At 57.1% G+C, this 14,843-nt stretch overlaps 1 protein-coding gene across 2 annotated transcripts in view; it reads left to right on the top strand.

Moving 5' to 3' along the window:
• Window positions 1-14,348, top strand: part of ZNF787 (zinc finger protein 787) — a 33,330-nt gene extending 18,982 nt beyond the window's left edge. For both annotated transcript variants that reach the window (XM_055237185.2, XM_055237186.2), the window contains exon 3: window positions 12,608-14,348. In XM_055237185.2, coding sequence (XP_055093160.1) covers window positions 12,608-13,680 — 1,073 coding nt within the window. In that variant the 3' untranslated portion in view covers window positions 13,681-14,348. The remainder of the gene's footprint in view (window positions 1-12,607) is intronic.
• Window positions 14,349-14,843: the final 495 nt, after the last annotated feature.

Below are 14,843 nucleotides of genomic sequence, written 5' to 3' on the forward strand. Positions count from 1 at the left end.
CAGACCTTTTCTGCAGAGAGCCAGAGGGGAAATACTGTCCATCTTGCAGGCTGCGGGCCTCACAGATACCATGCAGCCACAGTCCACACGGAAACGTGCGGGCACATCGGTGAGACTTGATGCAGAAGGACAGGCCAGCAGAGCTTGCCAGTTCAGGCCGGCCTAGCTGAGTCGCCCCATACAAAGACCGGGGTGAAGTTTGGGATCGCTTTTGTAAAGCACCTCAGCCCCTTTTTGAGTGATTTCTGAGATCCGTGGATGGAGTATGAACAGAAGCTCCATGTGGGTGGGGCTGTGGCAGCCTTGGTCCTGGGGGAGAAACTGTGATGGGGGTTTTGAGTGCGTTGCCAGGACCGCATGCCCAGGGGGCGCACACTCCAGCCCCAGGCTGCCCCCGCGTCTCAGTGGGTGGTTGCCGTCCCATGCCGCAGTGGGTGGTTGCCGTCCCGCACCGCCACAGCCCTCAAGGCCTGCCCCTGCCTTCTCCCTTGCATACGTCCTTGGCCTTTGAACCTTTTTGAAAATTAATTCTGTGGAAATCTCAAGTGTGTGGACGCAGTGTGGTGAATCCCTCTTCCTGCGCCAGCGACTCGCGGCACTGCTGGTCCTTTTCTGCCCACTGTAGTTCTTTTTCCACAGTGTTTTAGAGAAAATACCCATCACGTCATTTTGTCTGTAAATTCTCCAACATGTAAGGACTCCTTAAAAAAAAAAAAAAGCCCTACAGGAAGCTGATCTCATCTAACAAAATGTCATTTTTTAGGAACATCATCTAATCTAGGACCCAGTCCTTGTTAAAATACCCCGTGGTCTCCAGTTGTCTCCAGCATGTCATTTTTTAGGAACATCTCTGATCTAGCACTGAGTCCTTGTTAAAATACCTTGTTGTCTCCAAAATGCTTGTCTTTGAGTAAGTTCATCTTTAATTTTACAAGTCACTCATAAACTCACTCTCTTTGTAGAAGGTAGGTCTCAGGTCCCCTTGTCCAGCCCGCTGCCCTGCCCATCCCTGGCCCTGTGTGTGTGGGAGTGCTGTCGCCCACTGGGCAGCTGGCTCCTGGAGAGCCTGCGCGTGGCGCCGCCTCTGGAGCATCACCCCCGTGTGACGCCCTTGCTCGGCTGTCAGGGGTGGGCTGCGCACACTCCCAAGCTGCTCTGGCGTCCGGTGTTCGCCTAACTCCCGTGTGGGGTCCCGCCTACATGTGTCCCTCCTATGATGTGACAGTGACAGACGTAGGTGGGGGTGGAGTGGTGGGGGTTGGCCTGGCCATGGCGTGTGGGGTCCTGCCTACATGCGTCCCTCCTATGATGTGACAGTGACAGACGGACGTAGGTGGGGGTGGAGTGGCGGGGGTTGGCCTGGCCATGGCATGTGTGGTCCCTTCTCTAGCCTGTTGCTGAGGGATATGGGGGCCCATGGGGCAGGCATCTGGGAGAGGAGTGTGCCCTGGAGGGGCAGGGGAGCATGCCCGCTAGGCGGAGAAAAGGGAACCAGCAGGGCTCGCAGCCCACCTGGCTGCAGCCTCTTCTGCGGAATTAGCGTCCAGGCCCTCAGCCTACCTTGTGGGGTCCTCGGACAGGGAGGAGGCAACTTTCACCATCCTGCATGTGAGGAGTGGCCTAGGAAAGGTTGAGAAGGAGGCAGAGAGAACCAGCAGCAGGAGGCGTCCAGCCCGAGCCCTTGCCAACCCCAACCCTGCAGTGCTGGGGCATGGAGCAGGGTGTCCATGTCCTGTGTGGGAGGCAGGAGATGCTGGTTGGAGTGCCAAAGAGGGAGGGTGCCACCCGAGCCAGGCTGCAGGCGCTCAGCACAGAGAGGCCTTGGAGTAGATGCCGTGGGCCAGCGGGCCCTCACCCCGGACCCTTCCTTAGCTCCTGACTTCCGTGTGTCCTGGCACCTGCTCTGGGAATACATCCCGAGTATGGTCGCTTCTTCCCACCATGGCCCCAGCCGTGTGGCCTTACACAGTCATGGCGTGCTGGCCTTCCCGCGATCTCTGTCCCTGTCCTTGTCCCCTCCTGAGCCTCTTGGGGAAGAGGTGAGGTCCCGACGCTGTGTTCAGAACCCTGTGAAGGTGTCCTGGCTTGACGGGAGTGAGAACCCGCTGCCTTCCAGCCTCCCAGCCCTACACACTCTCTCCGTCTGCCTCCCAGCTGGTCTTGGGCGGCGACACGGCCCCCAGCCTGCGTGGCCCTGCTGTAGTTTTTGTCCCCAGAGGGTGTTGTGTGACTCGTCCTCTCTTTTTTTTTTTTTTTTGAGACGGAGCCTCACTCTGTCTCCCAGGCTGAAGTGCAGTGGTGCGATCTCGGCTCACTGCAACTTCCACCTCCCAGGTTCAAGTGATTCTCCTGCCTCAGCCTCCCAAATAGCTGGGATTACAGGCACCCACCACCACGCCTGGATAATTTTTGTATTTTTAGTAGAGACTGGGTTTCGCCATGTTGGCCAGGATGGTCTCGAACTCCTGACCTCAGGTGATCTGCGTGCCTCGGCCTCCCAGTGTTGGGATTACAGGTGTGAGCCACCGTACCCGGCGTGACTCCCCCTTTCTGTCCCCTTCCCCCAGCTCTCTGCTCCATGAGATGCTGTCTCAGCAGAAGTGTCCCCGTGTCCCCTCCCCTGTGTGCCTGCCCTTCAGCTTCCTGGAGATCACTCCCTGGGGCGCCCAGGCCACTCAGCGTGCAGACTGTTCAACCAGAGGGTCCCGTGTTGGGGGCCAGGCAAGGCTTCGTTCACGGAGGAAGGGGCTTCGGGCTGCCCTGCAGGGGATGTGGCAATGTGGCTTGAGGGCCCTGGGAAGCCACTGGGCAGTGGGGACGCCCTCAGCTGCTGTTTACAGGGAACCCGGACAGCAGTGGCCTAGCCCAGAAGGACTCGATATGTTCTTGGGCAGCCGGCCTGCAGGCGGGACAGATCCAGGGCGGCCTCTCTCCTGAGAGCCGCTTATCTCTGGGCTCAGTGCCCTGGGCCCCTCGCTGTGACGTCTTGGCCACCGAGGCAGTGCCTCAGCCCCAGGTGGTGGGTCCCCAGGAAGCTCCGGCAGTGTCCTGCTGTGCCACGTCTCTCTGGCGCTGCCTTATCACCCAGGCTCCATCACCCTGCTGCCGTATCGCCCGGGCGGCATCACCCTGCGGCCGTGTCACCCGGGCGGCATCACCCTGTGGCCATATCACCCAGGTGGCATCACCCTGCAGCATGGGGTTGCCTGTCCTTGGGCCTCTCCTGAGGAGTGTGAGAGGAAAATGGGTTCTGAAGCTCCCAGGCAGGCCTCACTGGCCAGGGCGGGTGGGTCCCCATGACCCAGAGAAATCCCAGGCAGCCCACACTTGGGACCTTCTTGTGAAGAGGAAAGGAGTTGGACTGTGGGTAGCTCCCGGCCGTGTTCCCTGTTCAGAGGTGTCCCCAGGGAGGCTTGGGTGGTTGGAAAGCTTTCTGTGGCTGTGGGGAGAGTAGCGTGCCCGGAACCCCTGGCACATGTTCCCTCCGTGGAGCTGTATGGACCCCGGGCTCCTTCCCCCAGGCCCATGGCTTTGCCTCAGTGTCCCTGGAGACCTGGGTCAGGGGGTGGGGCCTCGGGTGCTGACCGGGGGTGCCCTTGGTGGGCTTAGCAGGCCAGGCTTCAGCATGAGGTTGTCAGAACAAAAGTCTCCATGCCTCTTCTCCCCCAAGCCTCCTGAAATTCCAAAGGTTTGAACCTCCCCACCCCATCTCTTACTGGAGGTCACTCCAGTAGGGTTGCCCCTGCTGATGAGCAGAAGGCCCCTGAGAGACGTGGCACAGCAGGGTGCTGTGTGTCCCCTGGGCCAGGTGGCTTTGTCCCCGGGGACTCGGCTTCCTTCATTTTAGTAAACTGGCTCTGCAGCACCTTTGCCGTCAGGGCCGGGAGTAGTTGATCCCTCGCCCCCTGCCTGCACGCAGGAACACAGCCAGATAAAAAGAAACGTACGGATTTATAGGGGACCAAAATAAAATTCCACAGAACAGTTCTTCCTGTGCTAGCAGCACGTGCGGGTGTTTCCTCCTCCTGCCTCCATTCCGTTTCATTTACATGCTGGCCGCTGTCCACGCAGTCCATCCTAGTGCCTGCCGGGCTGAGGCCCGCAGTGGAGACGCAAGGCGTGGCCTATGGTGGGCGTGAAGTTCACAGCACGGCGTTTCCCACGTGCAGCGCGGTGAAGAACTGCATGTGAGATTGGAAAGAGCCACGAAGCCAGTGTTCTTTCTGGTTAGATAGATTGACCTGGGGCGTTTTTGAAACCTTAGAAATTTTGTGATTTTTTTCTATATTTGAATATTTCTGGGAGGTGTGTTCAGATCCTCTGAGCTAATACTGTTAGGAATAATGGCCGCCGCTTCATAATCACATCTTGTGTGCCTGCAGTCAGCGCAGCCCCCTTAGGTGGTTATCTTGTTGGATTTGCACAAAACCCCATGAGATCTGGGTGCTGGGGAAAGAGGGGCCGAGACACCTGTCTGGGCCATGGAGCTGGGGGCTGGTGGGTGGCATGCAGCCTTCTGCAGGCTGAGGCCAGGCCTCCTGACGATCTCAGGAGGGTGAGACCCATGGCTGCAGGCTGAGTGGCCCTTCCTAACCTGCTTCCTGGGGCCTTTTCTCCTGATGACCTCAGATGGAGTTCCCGCTGTTGAGTGGGTGAGAGGTGTGGGACCGGGCAGAGACAGCTCAGGCAGCCTCAGAGCTGTTCAGATAACGAAATAAAGATATTCTGCTTCTGAGGAGGGAGCGGTGCCAACAGGAAAGCTTCAGCTGGTGTCTTGGAGCTGGGGTTTTGGCTGCCCTCGGGTGAGCACGGGCTCCATGTTTCAGCGCACCCTCATCTTTTTTTATTTTTATTTATTTTTTGAGACGGAGTCTCACTCTGTCGCCCAGGCTGGAGTTCAGTGGCACGATCTCGGCTCACTGCAACCTCTGCCTCCCAGATTCAAGCGATTCTCCTGCCTCAGCCTCCTGAGTAGCTGGGATTACAGGCACCCGCCACCATGCCCGGCTAATTTTTGTATTTTTAGTAGAAACGGGGTTTCACCATGTTGGTCAGGCTGGTCTCAAACTGCTGACCTCGTGATCCACCCGCCTCGGGCCTCCCAAAGTGTTATGATTACAGGCATGAGCCACCACGCCCGGCCTATCTCTTTTTATTTTTTGGAGACAGGGTCTCGCTCTGTTGCCCAGGCTGGAGTGCAGTGGTGCCATCTCTGCTCACTGCAGCCTTGACCCCCTGGGCTCAAGCTGTCCTCCCACCTCAGCCTCCTGAGTAGCTGGGACTCCAGGCACACACCACCATCCCCAGCTAGTTTTTTTTTTTTTTTTTTTTTTAGCGACAGGGTCTCACTATGTTGCCCAGGCTTGTCTCAATTTCCTGGGCTCAAGTTAACCTCCTGCTTTGGCCTCCTAAGTAGTTGGGACTACAGGTGTGAGCCACCGTGCCCGGCCAGATGACAGTTCTGACTGTTGGGTGATGGTAGAGCAGCCACAGCGTGGCCCTTGAATCTCCTATATCCCTGCATAAAAACACAGCAACCAGGTAGCAAAACTCAAGTCCCCTGGACCACAGTTGCGAAGTTACTAGGTCCTAAGGTATCCCCATGAGTTCGAAAATACAGTTGGATGAGGATAAACCACCGAGGCCTGTGTGATGTTAGCATCTGACTGGGAGGAGGGAAGCAAAGGAGAGCCACAGACAGCCTCCAGGTCTTCACTGCAAAGCTGGGCAGGCGAGTCGGGGTCACTTTAGGACCAGCAGCTGAAGTAGGAGCTGTTTTGTCCAAACCAGGGTAGTGGGGAGAGAGGCTGGTGGGAAGGCCCAAAAGGGACTGGGGCAGCGCAGGCCCTGCAGCTCTCGAAGCAACCAGGTAAAGTGCTGTGCAGGGCAGAACCTCATGTGAGGAGTCAGAATCGAGCAGGCCCCTGTCCTTGGCAACAGAGGAAGGCAGGAGAAGGTCCTGATGACAGTGGGGACAGCGGCTGGAGCATGTGCATCTGTGTAGGCTGGTTGCCGCGTTTTTACCTTCTGTGGGAGAACCTCTGAGAAGTTAGAACAGCTACCCTGAACCGAGCCTCCTCCTAGAAATTCAAGGAAACTTACACATAAAAATGAGCAACAGAAAAATACTGAGTTCAACCTTCCCAAAAGTGACTATAATAACAAAGATAAGGGACAGGATGGCATTTCTACAGATAGGCAGGCCAGAAGTGCATCCCAACAAGATCAAGATCATTTAGTACAGGGTCCCCAGTCCCTGGTACTGGTACTGCTCCGTGGCCTGTTAGGAACCAGGCCACACTTCGGGAGGTGAGTGGTGCATGAGCGCGCATTACCGCCTGAGCTCCGCCTCCTGCCAGGTCAGCGGCGGCATGAGATTGTCACAGGAGCGGGAACTATACATGTGAGGGGTCTAGGTTGTGTGCTCCTTATGAGAATCTTATTTTTTGAGATGGAGTCTCAGTCTATCACTGAGGCTGGAGTGCGATGGCGCAATCTTGGCTCACTGCAACCTCCACCTCCCGGGTTCAAGTGATTCTCCTGCCTCAACCTCCCAAGTAGTTGGGATTACAGGCACATACCACCACACTCAGCTAAGTTTTGTATTTTTTTAAGTTAAGATGGGGTTTCACCACATTGGCCAGGCTGGTCTTGAACTCCTGACCTCAGGTCATCCGCCTGCCTCGGCCTCCCAAAGTGCTGGGATTACAGGTGTGAGCCACCGAGCCTGGTCCCTTAGGAGAATCTAATGCCTGGTGATCTGAAGTGGAACAGTTTCATCCCTGAACCATCCCCCGCTACCTCCCCACCCTGTCCATGGAAAAATTGTCTTCCACAAAACCGGTCCCTGGTGCCGAAAAGGTTGGGGGCCGCTGATTTTGAACGAGCTGAGACAGTGTAACATGTGAAAGAAAAGCATAATCACAAACTCAGAAACGAAGGGGCAGCCTTGGCAAAGATTTGGAAATAAGAACAAAAACCTTTCAAAATGAAGACTAATGTAGAAGGAACTCAAGAATAAAAACATCGTTCCTTAAAAAAATTGAAGGCAAAAAGGAGGATCATTTTAAAATGAGAAAAAAAAAAAAAAGTCTGGGTGTGGTGGTTCACGCTTGTAATCCCAGCACTTTGGCAGGCCAAGGCAGGTGGATCACTTGAGGCCAGGAGTTTGAGACCAGCCTGGCCAACATGGAGAAACCCTGTCTCTACTAAAAGCACACACACAAAATTAGCCAGGTATGGTGGCTTATGCCTGTAATCCCAGCACTTTGGCAGGCCAAGGCGGGTGGATCACTTGAGGGCAGGAGTTCAAGAGCAGCCTGGCCAACATGAAGAAACCTTGCCTCTACTGAAAATGCAAAAAAAAAAAAAAAAAAAGCCGGGCATGATGGCTCATGCCTGTAATCCCTGCTACTCGGGAGGCTGACGCATGAGAATCACTTGAACCTGGGAGGCGGAGGTTGCAGTGAGCCGAGATCATGTCACTGCACTCCAGCCTGGGTGACAAAGTGAGACTCCGTCTCAAAATAAATAAATGAAAAAAGATTAAAACAGAGTAAAGGAAACAAGTTAGGAAAAGAAAATCCAACATATGGATAGGCAGAGTCCCTGAAGAAGAGACCCAAAGCAAAAGAATAGAGCGGATAGTAAAAACTTATTCAAGGAAACACCCCTTAACACATGAAAGCTGCGCATTGAAAGCGCAAATCACAGATGGTTGCGTTAGAATCGCTGGACGCTAAAGGAAGTCACCGATCCTTCGTGGCAGAAAGCGCGGATGACTTGGAAAGTCAACATGACTATGCTCGGACTTAAGCACTTTATGCTAGGAGAAAATGGCATTATGACTCACAGAAAAGGGACCTTCAGATGGGAAGGGCACAGACAGGCTACCCAGCAAGAGCCCCGTGAACCCCGTTCCTCTGTGCCTTTCCTGAGGAACCCACAAGCGAATGAGCTTCAGACAACTGACCAGGGAGAGGGATGGGAGGAGGGTGCGAGCAGGTCAGTCTCCTGAGCACGGAACACGTCTCAGTCGGCCAAGACCTGCACCTGATGGAGGGGATGCAGCCGAGAAAACACTGAGGGGAAGGAGGACGGTGCGTGCAGCACAGTCCAGGAGCCGTGCCTGGCAGTGGTAGCAGTAGCATTGTTATCCTGAGATCCCGTGTGCACCCAGCAAGAGGGTCAAAATATAGGGTATCCCAGTTCCGCCATCTCCTGCGTCTATGGAATATTCCACTTCCGCCATCCCGTGTCTATGGGCTATCCCATTTCCGCCGTCCCCTGTGTCTGTGGGCTATCCCATTTCCGCCATCTCATGTCAGTGGAATATTCCACTTCCGCTATCCCCTGTGTCTATGGGCTGTCCCATTTCCGCCATCCCCTGTGTTTGTGGGCTATTCCACTTCCGCCATCCCGTGTCTATGGAATATTCCACTTCCGCCATCCCGTGTCTATGGGCTATCCCATTTCCGCCATCCCCTGTATCTATGTCCCATTTCCGCCGTCCCCTGTGTCTGTGGGCTATCCCATTTCCGCCATCCCATGTCTATGGAATATTCCACTTCCGCCATCCCCTGTGTCTATGGGCTGTCCCATTTCCGCCATCCCCTGTATCTGGAATATCCCACTTTTGTCATCCCCTGTGTCTATGGAATATCCCACTTCCGCCATCCCCTGTGTCTATGGAATATTCCACTTCTGCTACCCCGTGTCTATGGGGCATCCCACTTCCGCCACCCCGTGTCTATGGGGTATCCCAGTTCCGCCATCCCCTGTGTCTGTGGGGATCCCACTTCCACCACCCCGTGTCTGTGGATATTCCAGTTCCGCCACCCCCTGTGTCTGTGGGGATCCCAGTTCCACCATCCCCTGTGCCTGTGGAATATCCCAGTTCTGCCATCCCGTGTCTATGGGGTATCCCAGTTGCGACATCCCCTGTGTCTATAGGATATTCTAGCTCTGTCATCCCGTGTCTGTGGGGTATCCCATTCCCGCCATCCTCTGGGTCCATGGAATATTCCACTTCCGTCATCCCCTGGGACTGTGGGGTATCCCAGTTCCGCCATCCCTGTGTCTTTGGGATATTCCAGGGGGGATATTACAGTTCTGTCATCCCCTATGTCCTTGAGAACCAGGATTCTCCGTGGTGCAGAAGGAAAGTGCAGATATCACAAAGGAAAGGCTAAATAAAAACCTTAGTCCTGAATTTCTATGGGAAGTATCAGTGTGAACTCAATAATTTTATCTTAAAAAAAAAAATGACTATTTCCAGATTTTGCTCTAGAAACATTGTCTCCCGTAGAGAGAAACCGGGGCTTCCTGGAGGGGTGGTGCTGCAGGTGGGGCAGGAGGCGTAGAGTTAGAGCCTGGGGCGTAGGGGATCTGGAGTGGAGGACCGCCCCCCAGCCCATGCCCTCGGGACCTCAGCTAAGTCCTTCAGTGAGAGGAGGACAGTGATAGTGTTAGCCATGGATTACATGTGGTAATCCACGGAACACATTTAGCCCAGGGCCAGGCGTCTGGGGACTCTGCCCTCTCCCAAGGGTAACTGCTGCCACCATCAGAGTGGCCCGGCTCTCATTGTTTATTTTTTTAATTGAATGAGAACTCTTGTGCTCCTCACCGTGCTCTTCTCTTTCTGGGAATTCGTTGAATCCTTTTAAAGATGGTGCTGTGAGGTGGAGAAAGCTGTTAGCCTCATCGCTCCTGTGAGGGTGAGGCTTCGGTTTCGGCTTTGGCTTCGGCTTCGGCTGCGGCTGCGGCAAGTGGAGTGGCCCATCTTGGCCCATGCGCGGTGCAGACGCAACCTCTTGTCAGAACCAGTCTGTGCCCGTGAAGCGCGGTTTTCTGGGCGTTACTGAGATGCAGCACGGGAAGGTTTGCGCAGAGCCCAGGAATCTGCAAGATGTAAAAGAGCCCCTGCCTTTTAGGTAATTAAACCCTGTCCATTTAACAGTGCTTAACTCGTACTTAGAAGAAGTAGTGCAGAGATGCCTGTAGAGAAGCCAGATCGCCTACGGCGTAAAACAGAAAACAGCTCCCACCTCCTGCCCTCCCCACTCCCAGTTTGCCTCTAGAGGAAGGAGCCCCTCCATGCACTCTTTGGGGTTCTGCTTGGTTCTAGGTAAAGAGCTCATGCAATTGCTTTGCTAGTTGCAAATCTAATGGGAGGTGAGGACATGGCTCCCACATCCTCTCCCCACTCTCCACGCACTCCACTCTCCACGCGCTCCACGCCCGCCCCAGTGCCCCCGTCTTAGCTGCCACGGTGTCACAAGTTTTGTGTTCAGAATTCATGTCTTCATGACTGTAAATGCTATTCATAGCTGAGTCACAGGGAGCATTGCTATACTTTCTTTCTTCCCAACTTCAAAAACAAAGCAGTTATTTTAATTAAAGGCATAGAAGCACTTGTAAGGTTCAGATAGTATAGCTCGGTTTACGGTGACAAGCAAATCTCTTTCCTAACCGTCCCTTTCTGTCCCCTTCAGTCACACTGCCTCGGGGCAAATAGCTTCTGATGTTTGTTTTTAATTCTCTCTATATCTTTAAGTAATGTGCTTATAACTTACAACATTTTTTGATTTATGTTGACAATGCAGTGGGCTCCATGCCATCTCTCCAGAAGGTTCCCCCCTTCCTGACTTCACCTGGAGTTTTTGCTTCTGCCGCAGGTGATTCAAGAGTCATATTCGAATACAGTCTGCCTTGGAATAGTGATTCTCACACTGGAGCTGGCATCAGAATCACCTGGGGGGCTTGCTGAAGCACAGGCCCTGGCCCAGCACTTTCTCATATAGTGGGTCTGGAGGGAGGCCTGAGCATAAGCGTTTTTGTTTTGTTTTGAGATGTAGTCTTGCTCTGTCACCTAGGCTGGAGTACAGTGGTGTGATCTTGGCTCACTGCAACCTCTGCTTCCCGGGTTCAAGCCATTCTCCTGCCTCAGCCTTCCAAGTAGCTGGGACTACAGGCATGCGCCACCACGCCTGGCTAATTTTTGTGTTTTTAGTAGAGATGGGGTTTCGCCATGTTGGCCAGGGTAGTCTTGAACTCCTGACCTCAAGTGATCTGCCCACCTCGGCCTCCTAAAGTGCTGGGATTACAGGCGTGAGCCACCTCTCCCGGCCGTGCATAAATGTTTTTAATATGTTCTCTGTGGTGCCGATGCTACTGGTCGCAGGATCCCACTTTGTGGAGCAGTCTCTCAGCCTGTAGGGTGTGCTGCATGTGGGGTGGGGGATTTAGCGGTGGGCGGCCGCAGTTAGCGGTAGATGGCTGTTTCTTGGACCCAGACTACTAATGCACTTCTGGGCATTGCCACTTTGCAATCGTGTAGCTGTGGGCCGTGACTCGACTCCCTAGTGCCTCAGTTTCTCCCTTGTAAAGGCTCAGTTTTGTGCTCCCAGCTTATGAGGACCTGACGCTGAAGTGTGTAGCGCAGGGAGGCGTCATGGCCCTTCCTTGCGTGTTTGCCAGCATGGCGTCCGGGAGGGTGTTTGGGCTCTGTGTGCTGGGCACCACCGTGCCAGGTGTTGGGATAGAGACTTAGGAGCTTACAGTCTAGTAAGGTCAGGAGTGAGAACGTTGTAATTGTGATTCACGCTTTGAAAAAACCCTGTGGGGTGCACCTGAGGTGTCCACGGGGGTCAGAGATGCACCTGCTGAGGCCCTCCCACCTGATTCTGTTGCTCTGGACCAGGCCCCAAGGGAGAGCAAATATAGACGCTGCACGTGGATCCTTCTCAGGAGTGAATGAGCTGGGGAGGAGGCAAGCCCATTCCTCCTGGGAGAGCCCCCAGGGGCAGGCCTGGTGCAGATGCGTGAAAGGCCTCGTTGGCTGCCGGAAGGGCGTCCTCAGTGTAAAGATGTGCAGGCAAAGCGCTGTGGGCCCGAATTGTCCTCACTGAGCAGACAGGAGCCCCCACACCAGGGGCTGACCAGAGCCTCTGTAATGTAGGCGGTGTTAAGCCAGGTTTTACCCCCAGGTTCGGAGGCGGGTTTTTCATGCTCGTCTCCAGTCCCATTACCTGTCTGCTTCCCCCTGCCCACCCTGTCTGCAGCCAAGATTGTCTTCCTGGAGCCCGAATGTGACACCATCACTCCCTGGCGGGCACGTCTGCAGGGTCCCAAACCCACTCCCTGGCTCAGGTCCAGGTGTCCAGGCCTGCATTCAAGCCCTGCGGCCACTCTGCCTAGTGGAGCCTTTGCCCGTGAGCCTTCCTCATCCTCTGCCCCCGGCGTCCAGGCTGGTGTTTTGGGTTTCAGGGGTCCTTTCCTGGGAGCCTTCCGTGGATCCCGCCCCTCGCCCATGCCTCTTATGTTGACTGGTTGTTTACAGCCCAAGCCTTCTGTGTCTGAGGCATTGTTCTAGAGGTTGGGGGTAAACGGAGGGTCTTCACTCTCACAGAGCTGAGGTCTTAGCTGGGGAGAGGGGTAATAAATACTTAGTAAAATGCAGGGAGTGATGCGCACTGTGAGGACACCAGGGCAGGTCCTGCGCCAGGGGGAGCCTGGAAAGGCTCCCTGGTGAGCGAGGCAGCCGAGGCCGGCGTGGAGCCCTTGTCTCTCTTGACTCACCTCCCCCTCCCCTCTTGCCTTCCAGTGGACATCCTCATCATGGATGATGACGACGTTCCCAGCTGGCCTCCCACCAAGCTGTCCCCGCCCCAGTCTGCGCCCCCAGCCGGCCCCCCTCCCCGGCCGCGGCCGCCCGCGCCCTACATCTGCAACGAGTGTGGCAAGAGCTTTAGCCACTGGTCCAAGCTGACGCGGCACCAGCGCACGCACACCGGCGAGCGGCCCAACGCCTGTGCCGACTGCGGCAAGACCTTCTCGCAGAGCTCGCACCTGGTGCAGCACCGGCGCATCCACACGGGCGAGAAGCCCTACGCCTGCTTGGAGTGCGGCAAGCGCTTCAGCTGGAGCTCCAACCTCATGCAGCACCAGCGCATCCACACGGGCGAGAAGCCCTACACCTGCCCCGACTGCGGCCGCAGCTTCACTCAGAGCAAGAGCCTAGCCAAGCACCGGCGCTCGCACAGCGGCCTCAAGCCCTTCGTGTGCCCGCGCTGCGGCCGCGGCTTCAGCCAGCCCAAGAGCCTCGCGCGTCACCTGCGGCTGCACCCGGAGCTGTCGGGGCCCGGCGTGGCGGCCAAGGTGCTGGCGGCCAGCGTCCGGCGGGCCAAGGGGCCCGAAGAGGCGGTGGCGGCGGACGGCGAGATCGCCATCCCGGTGGGCGATGGCGAGGGCATCATCGTGGTGGGCGCGCCGGGCGAGGGGGCCGCGGCCGCGGCAGCCATGGCGGGCGCGGGGGCCAAGGCCGCGGGGCCCCGGTCGCGGCGCGCCCCGGCCCCCAAGCCGTACGTGTGTCTGGAGTGCGGGAAGGGCTTCGGGCACGGGGCCGGGCTCCTGGCGCACCAGCGGGCCCAGCACGGGGACGGGCTCGGGGCGGCGGGGGGCGAGGAGCCGGCCCACATCTGCGTGGAGTGCGGGGAGGGCTTTGTGCAGGGCGCCGCGCTCCGGAGACACAAGAAGATCCACGCGGTGGGCGCGCCCTCGGTCTGCAGCAGCTGCGGACAGAGCTACTACCGGGCTGGCGGGGAGGAGGAGGAGGAGGAGGATGACGAGGCCGCGGGCGGGCGGTGCCCCGAGTGCCGCGCTGGGGAGGGCCGGTAGGGGCGGGGCCCGAGGGGGGGGCAGGGCCCCTCGGGCTTGGTGGGAACGACGACGTGCAAGACCAAGAGACCCAGGGAGAAGCGGACGGGGTGCGATGGACCCCGCGGTGTCCCAGGCTCCCCGCCCTCCTCTGCCCCCGCGCCGTGCACTGGGGGGTATTAGGGCCAGTTCACTTCTCCGCCTCAAGACGCTGCTCCCCTCAGCCTGGCCTGCCCTTCCTAGGTTATCGGCCTGCGAGCCAGAGACGGACGATGGAGAGAAGTGTAGGGGCCGAGCGGCGACCAGGCCTCAAGCGGAAGGCCATTTTCCCTCCTCTTCCTCAGTTGTCCGGGGTGGGGGTGGGGGTGCTGCGAGGAATGGAGAAACCAGGCCCTTTGCGTTTAGCGGGTCCCAGAGAGGGAAGGGAAATAGGGGCTCCTTTCTTAGAATTTTCTTTTAATCAGCCCACCTTTTGACTCCCCGTCCTCCCCAATCCATTATTTTTTTCTGCCTTCCGGGTCCCATCCGTTCTTAGAGCTCGAGTCGTTCCTTCCCCTCCTGGATTCCGGGTAGCAGAGGCGGCCCCTGTGCCCAGCAAAGCCCCGCAGGAGGCGGGTGCTCGTTTGTCCCAGGCCTGGGCGTGGTGGAGGAAGGGGTGCTAGAATAATAAATGGCACTATCCAAACGTCCCCCTCTGCGTGGTTCTTGAGTCCGGGAGGGAGAAGGGCAAGAGGGGTAAACGGAGGGGCAGCAGCAGAGTGTCAGCCGCGCCCCGGGAGTGGCCCGTTGGGTCACCCACCGAGAGTGCTGGGCAGGGCGGCCTGTCCCTGGATATCCTCACTGCAGTGTGGGCGCTCACAGGGCCTGGGAGCCCCTTGTAGATGGGGCAGGGCGGACTGGTCGGGGCCAGGCCTGCCCGCTACGGTGGAAGGAGCCCCACGGCCTCAGCCACCCTCTCACAGGGGCGGCTGGCTTCCTCCACTTCTATCGTGGGGCTCCCGCCCCTAACCCCAAAAGCATCCTCCTCCTGCCTCCAGCTTCACCGCCTGCAAAGGGCGCTCGTCTCCCTGCCTGGGCCGTTCACGGGGCTGGTCCCGTGGTTGCGTCTCCCTGCGAAGGAGGCTGGGAGATGAGGTCCCGGCGGCTGCCGCTTGGGGGACAGGACCCCCCCGCCCCCCACGGGA

This window comes from Symphalangus syndactylus, chromosome 13 (genome assembly GCF_028878055.3).
Source record: "Symphalangus syndactylus isolate Jambi chromosome 13, NHGRI_mSymSyn1-v2.1_pri, whole genome shotgun sequence".
Classification (NCBI taxonomy): Eukaryota; Metazoa; Chordata; class Mammalia; order Primates; family Hylobatidae; genus Symphalangus; species Symphalangus syndactylus.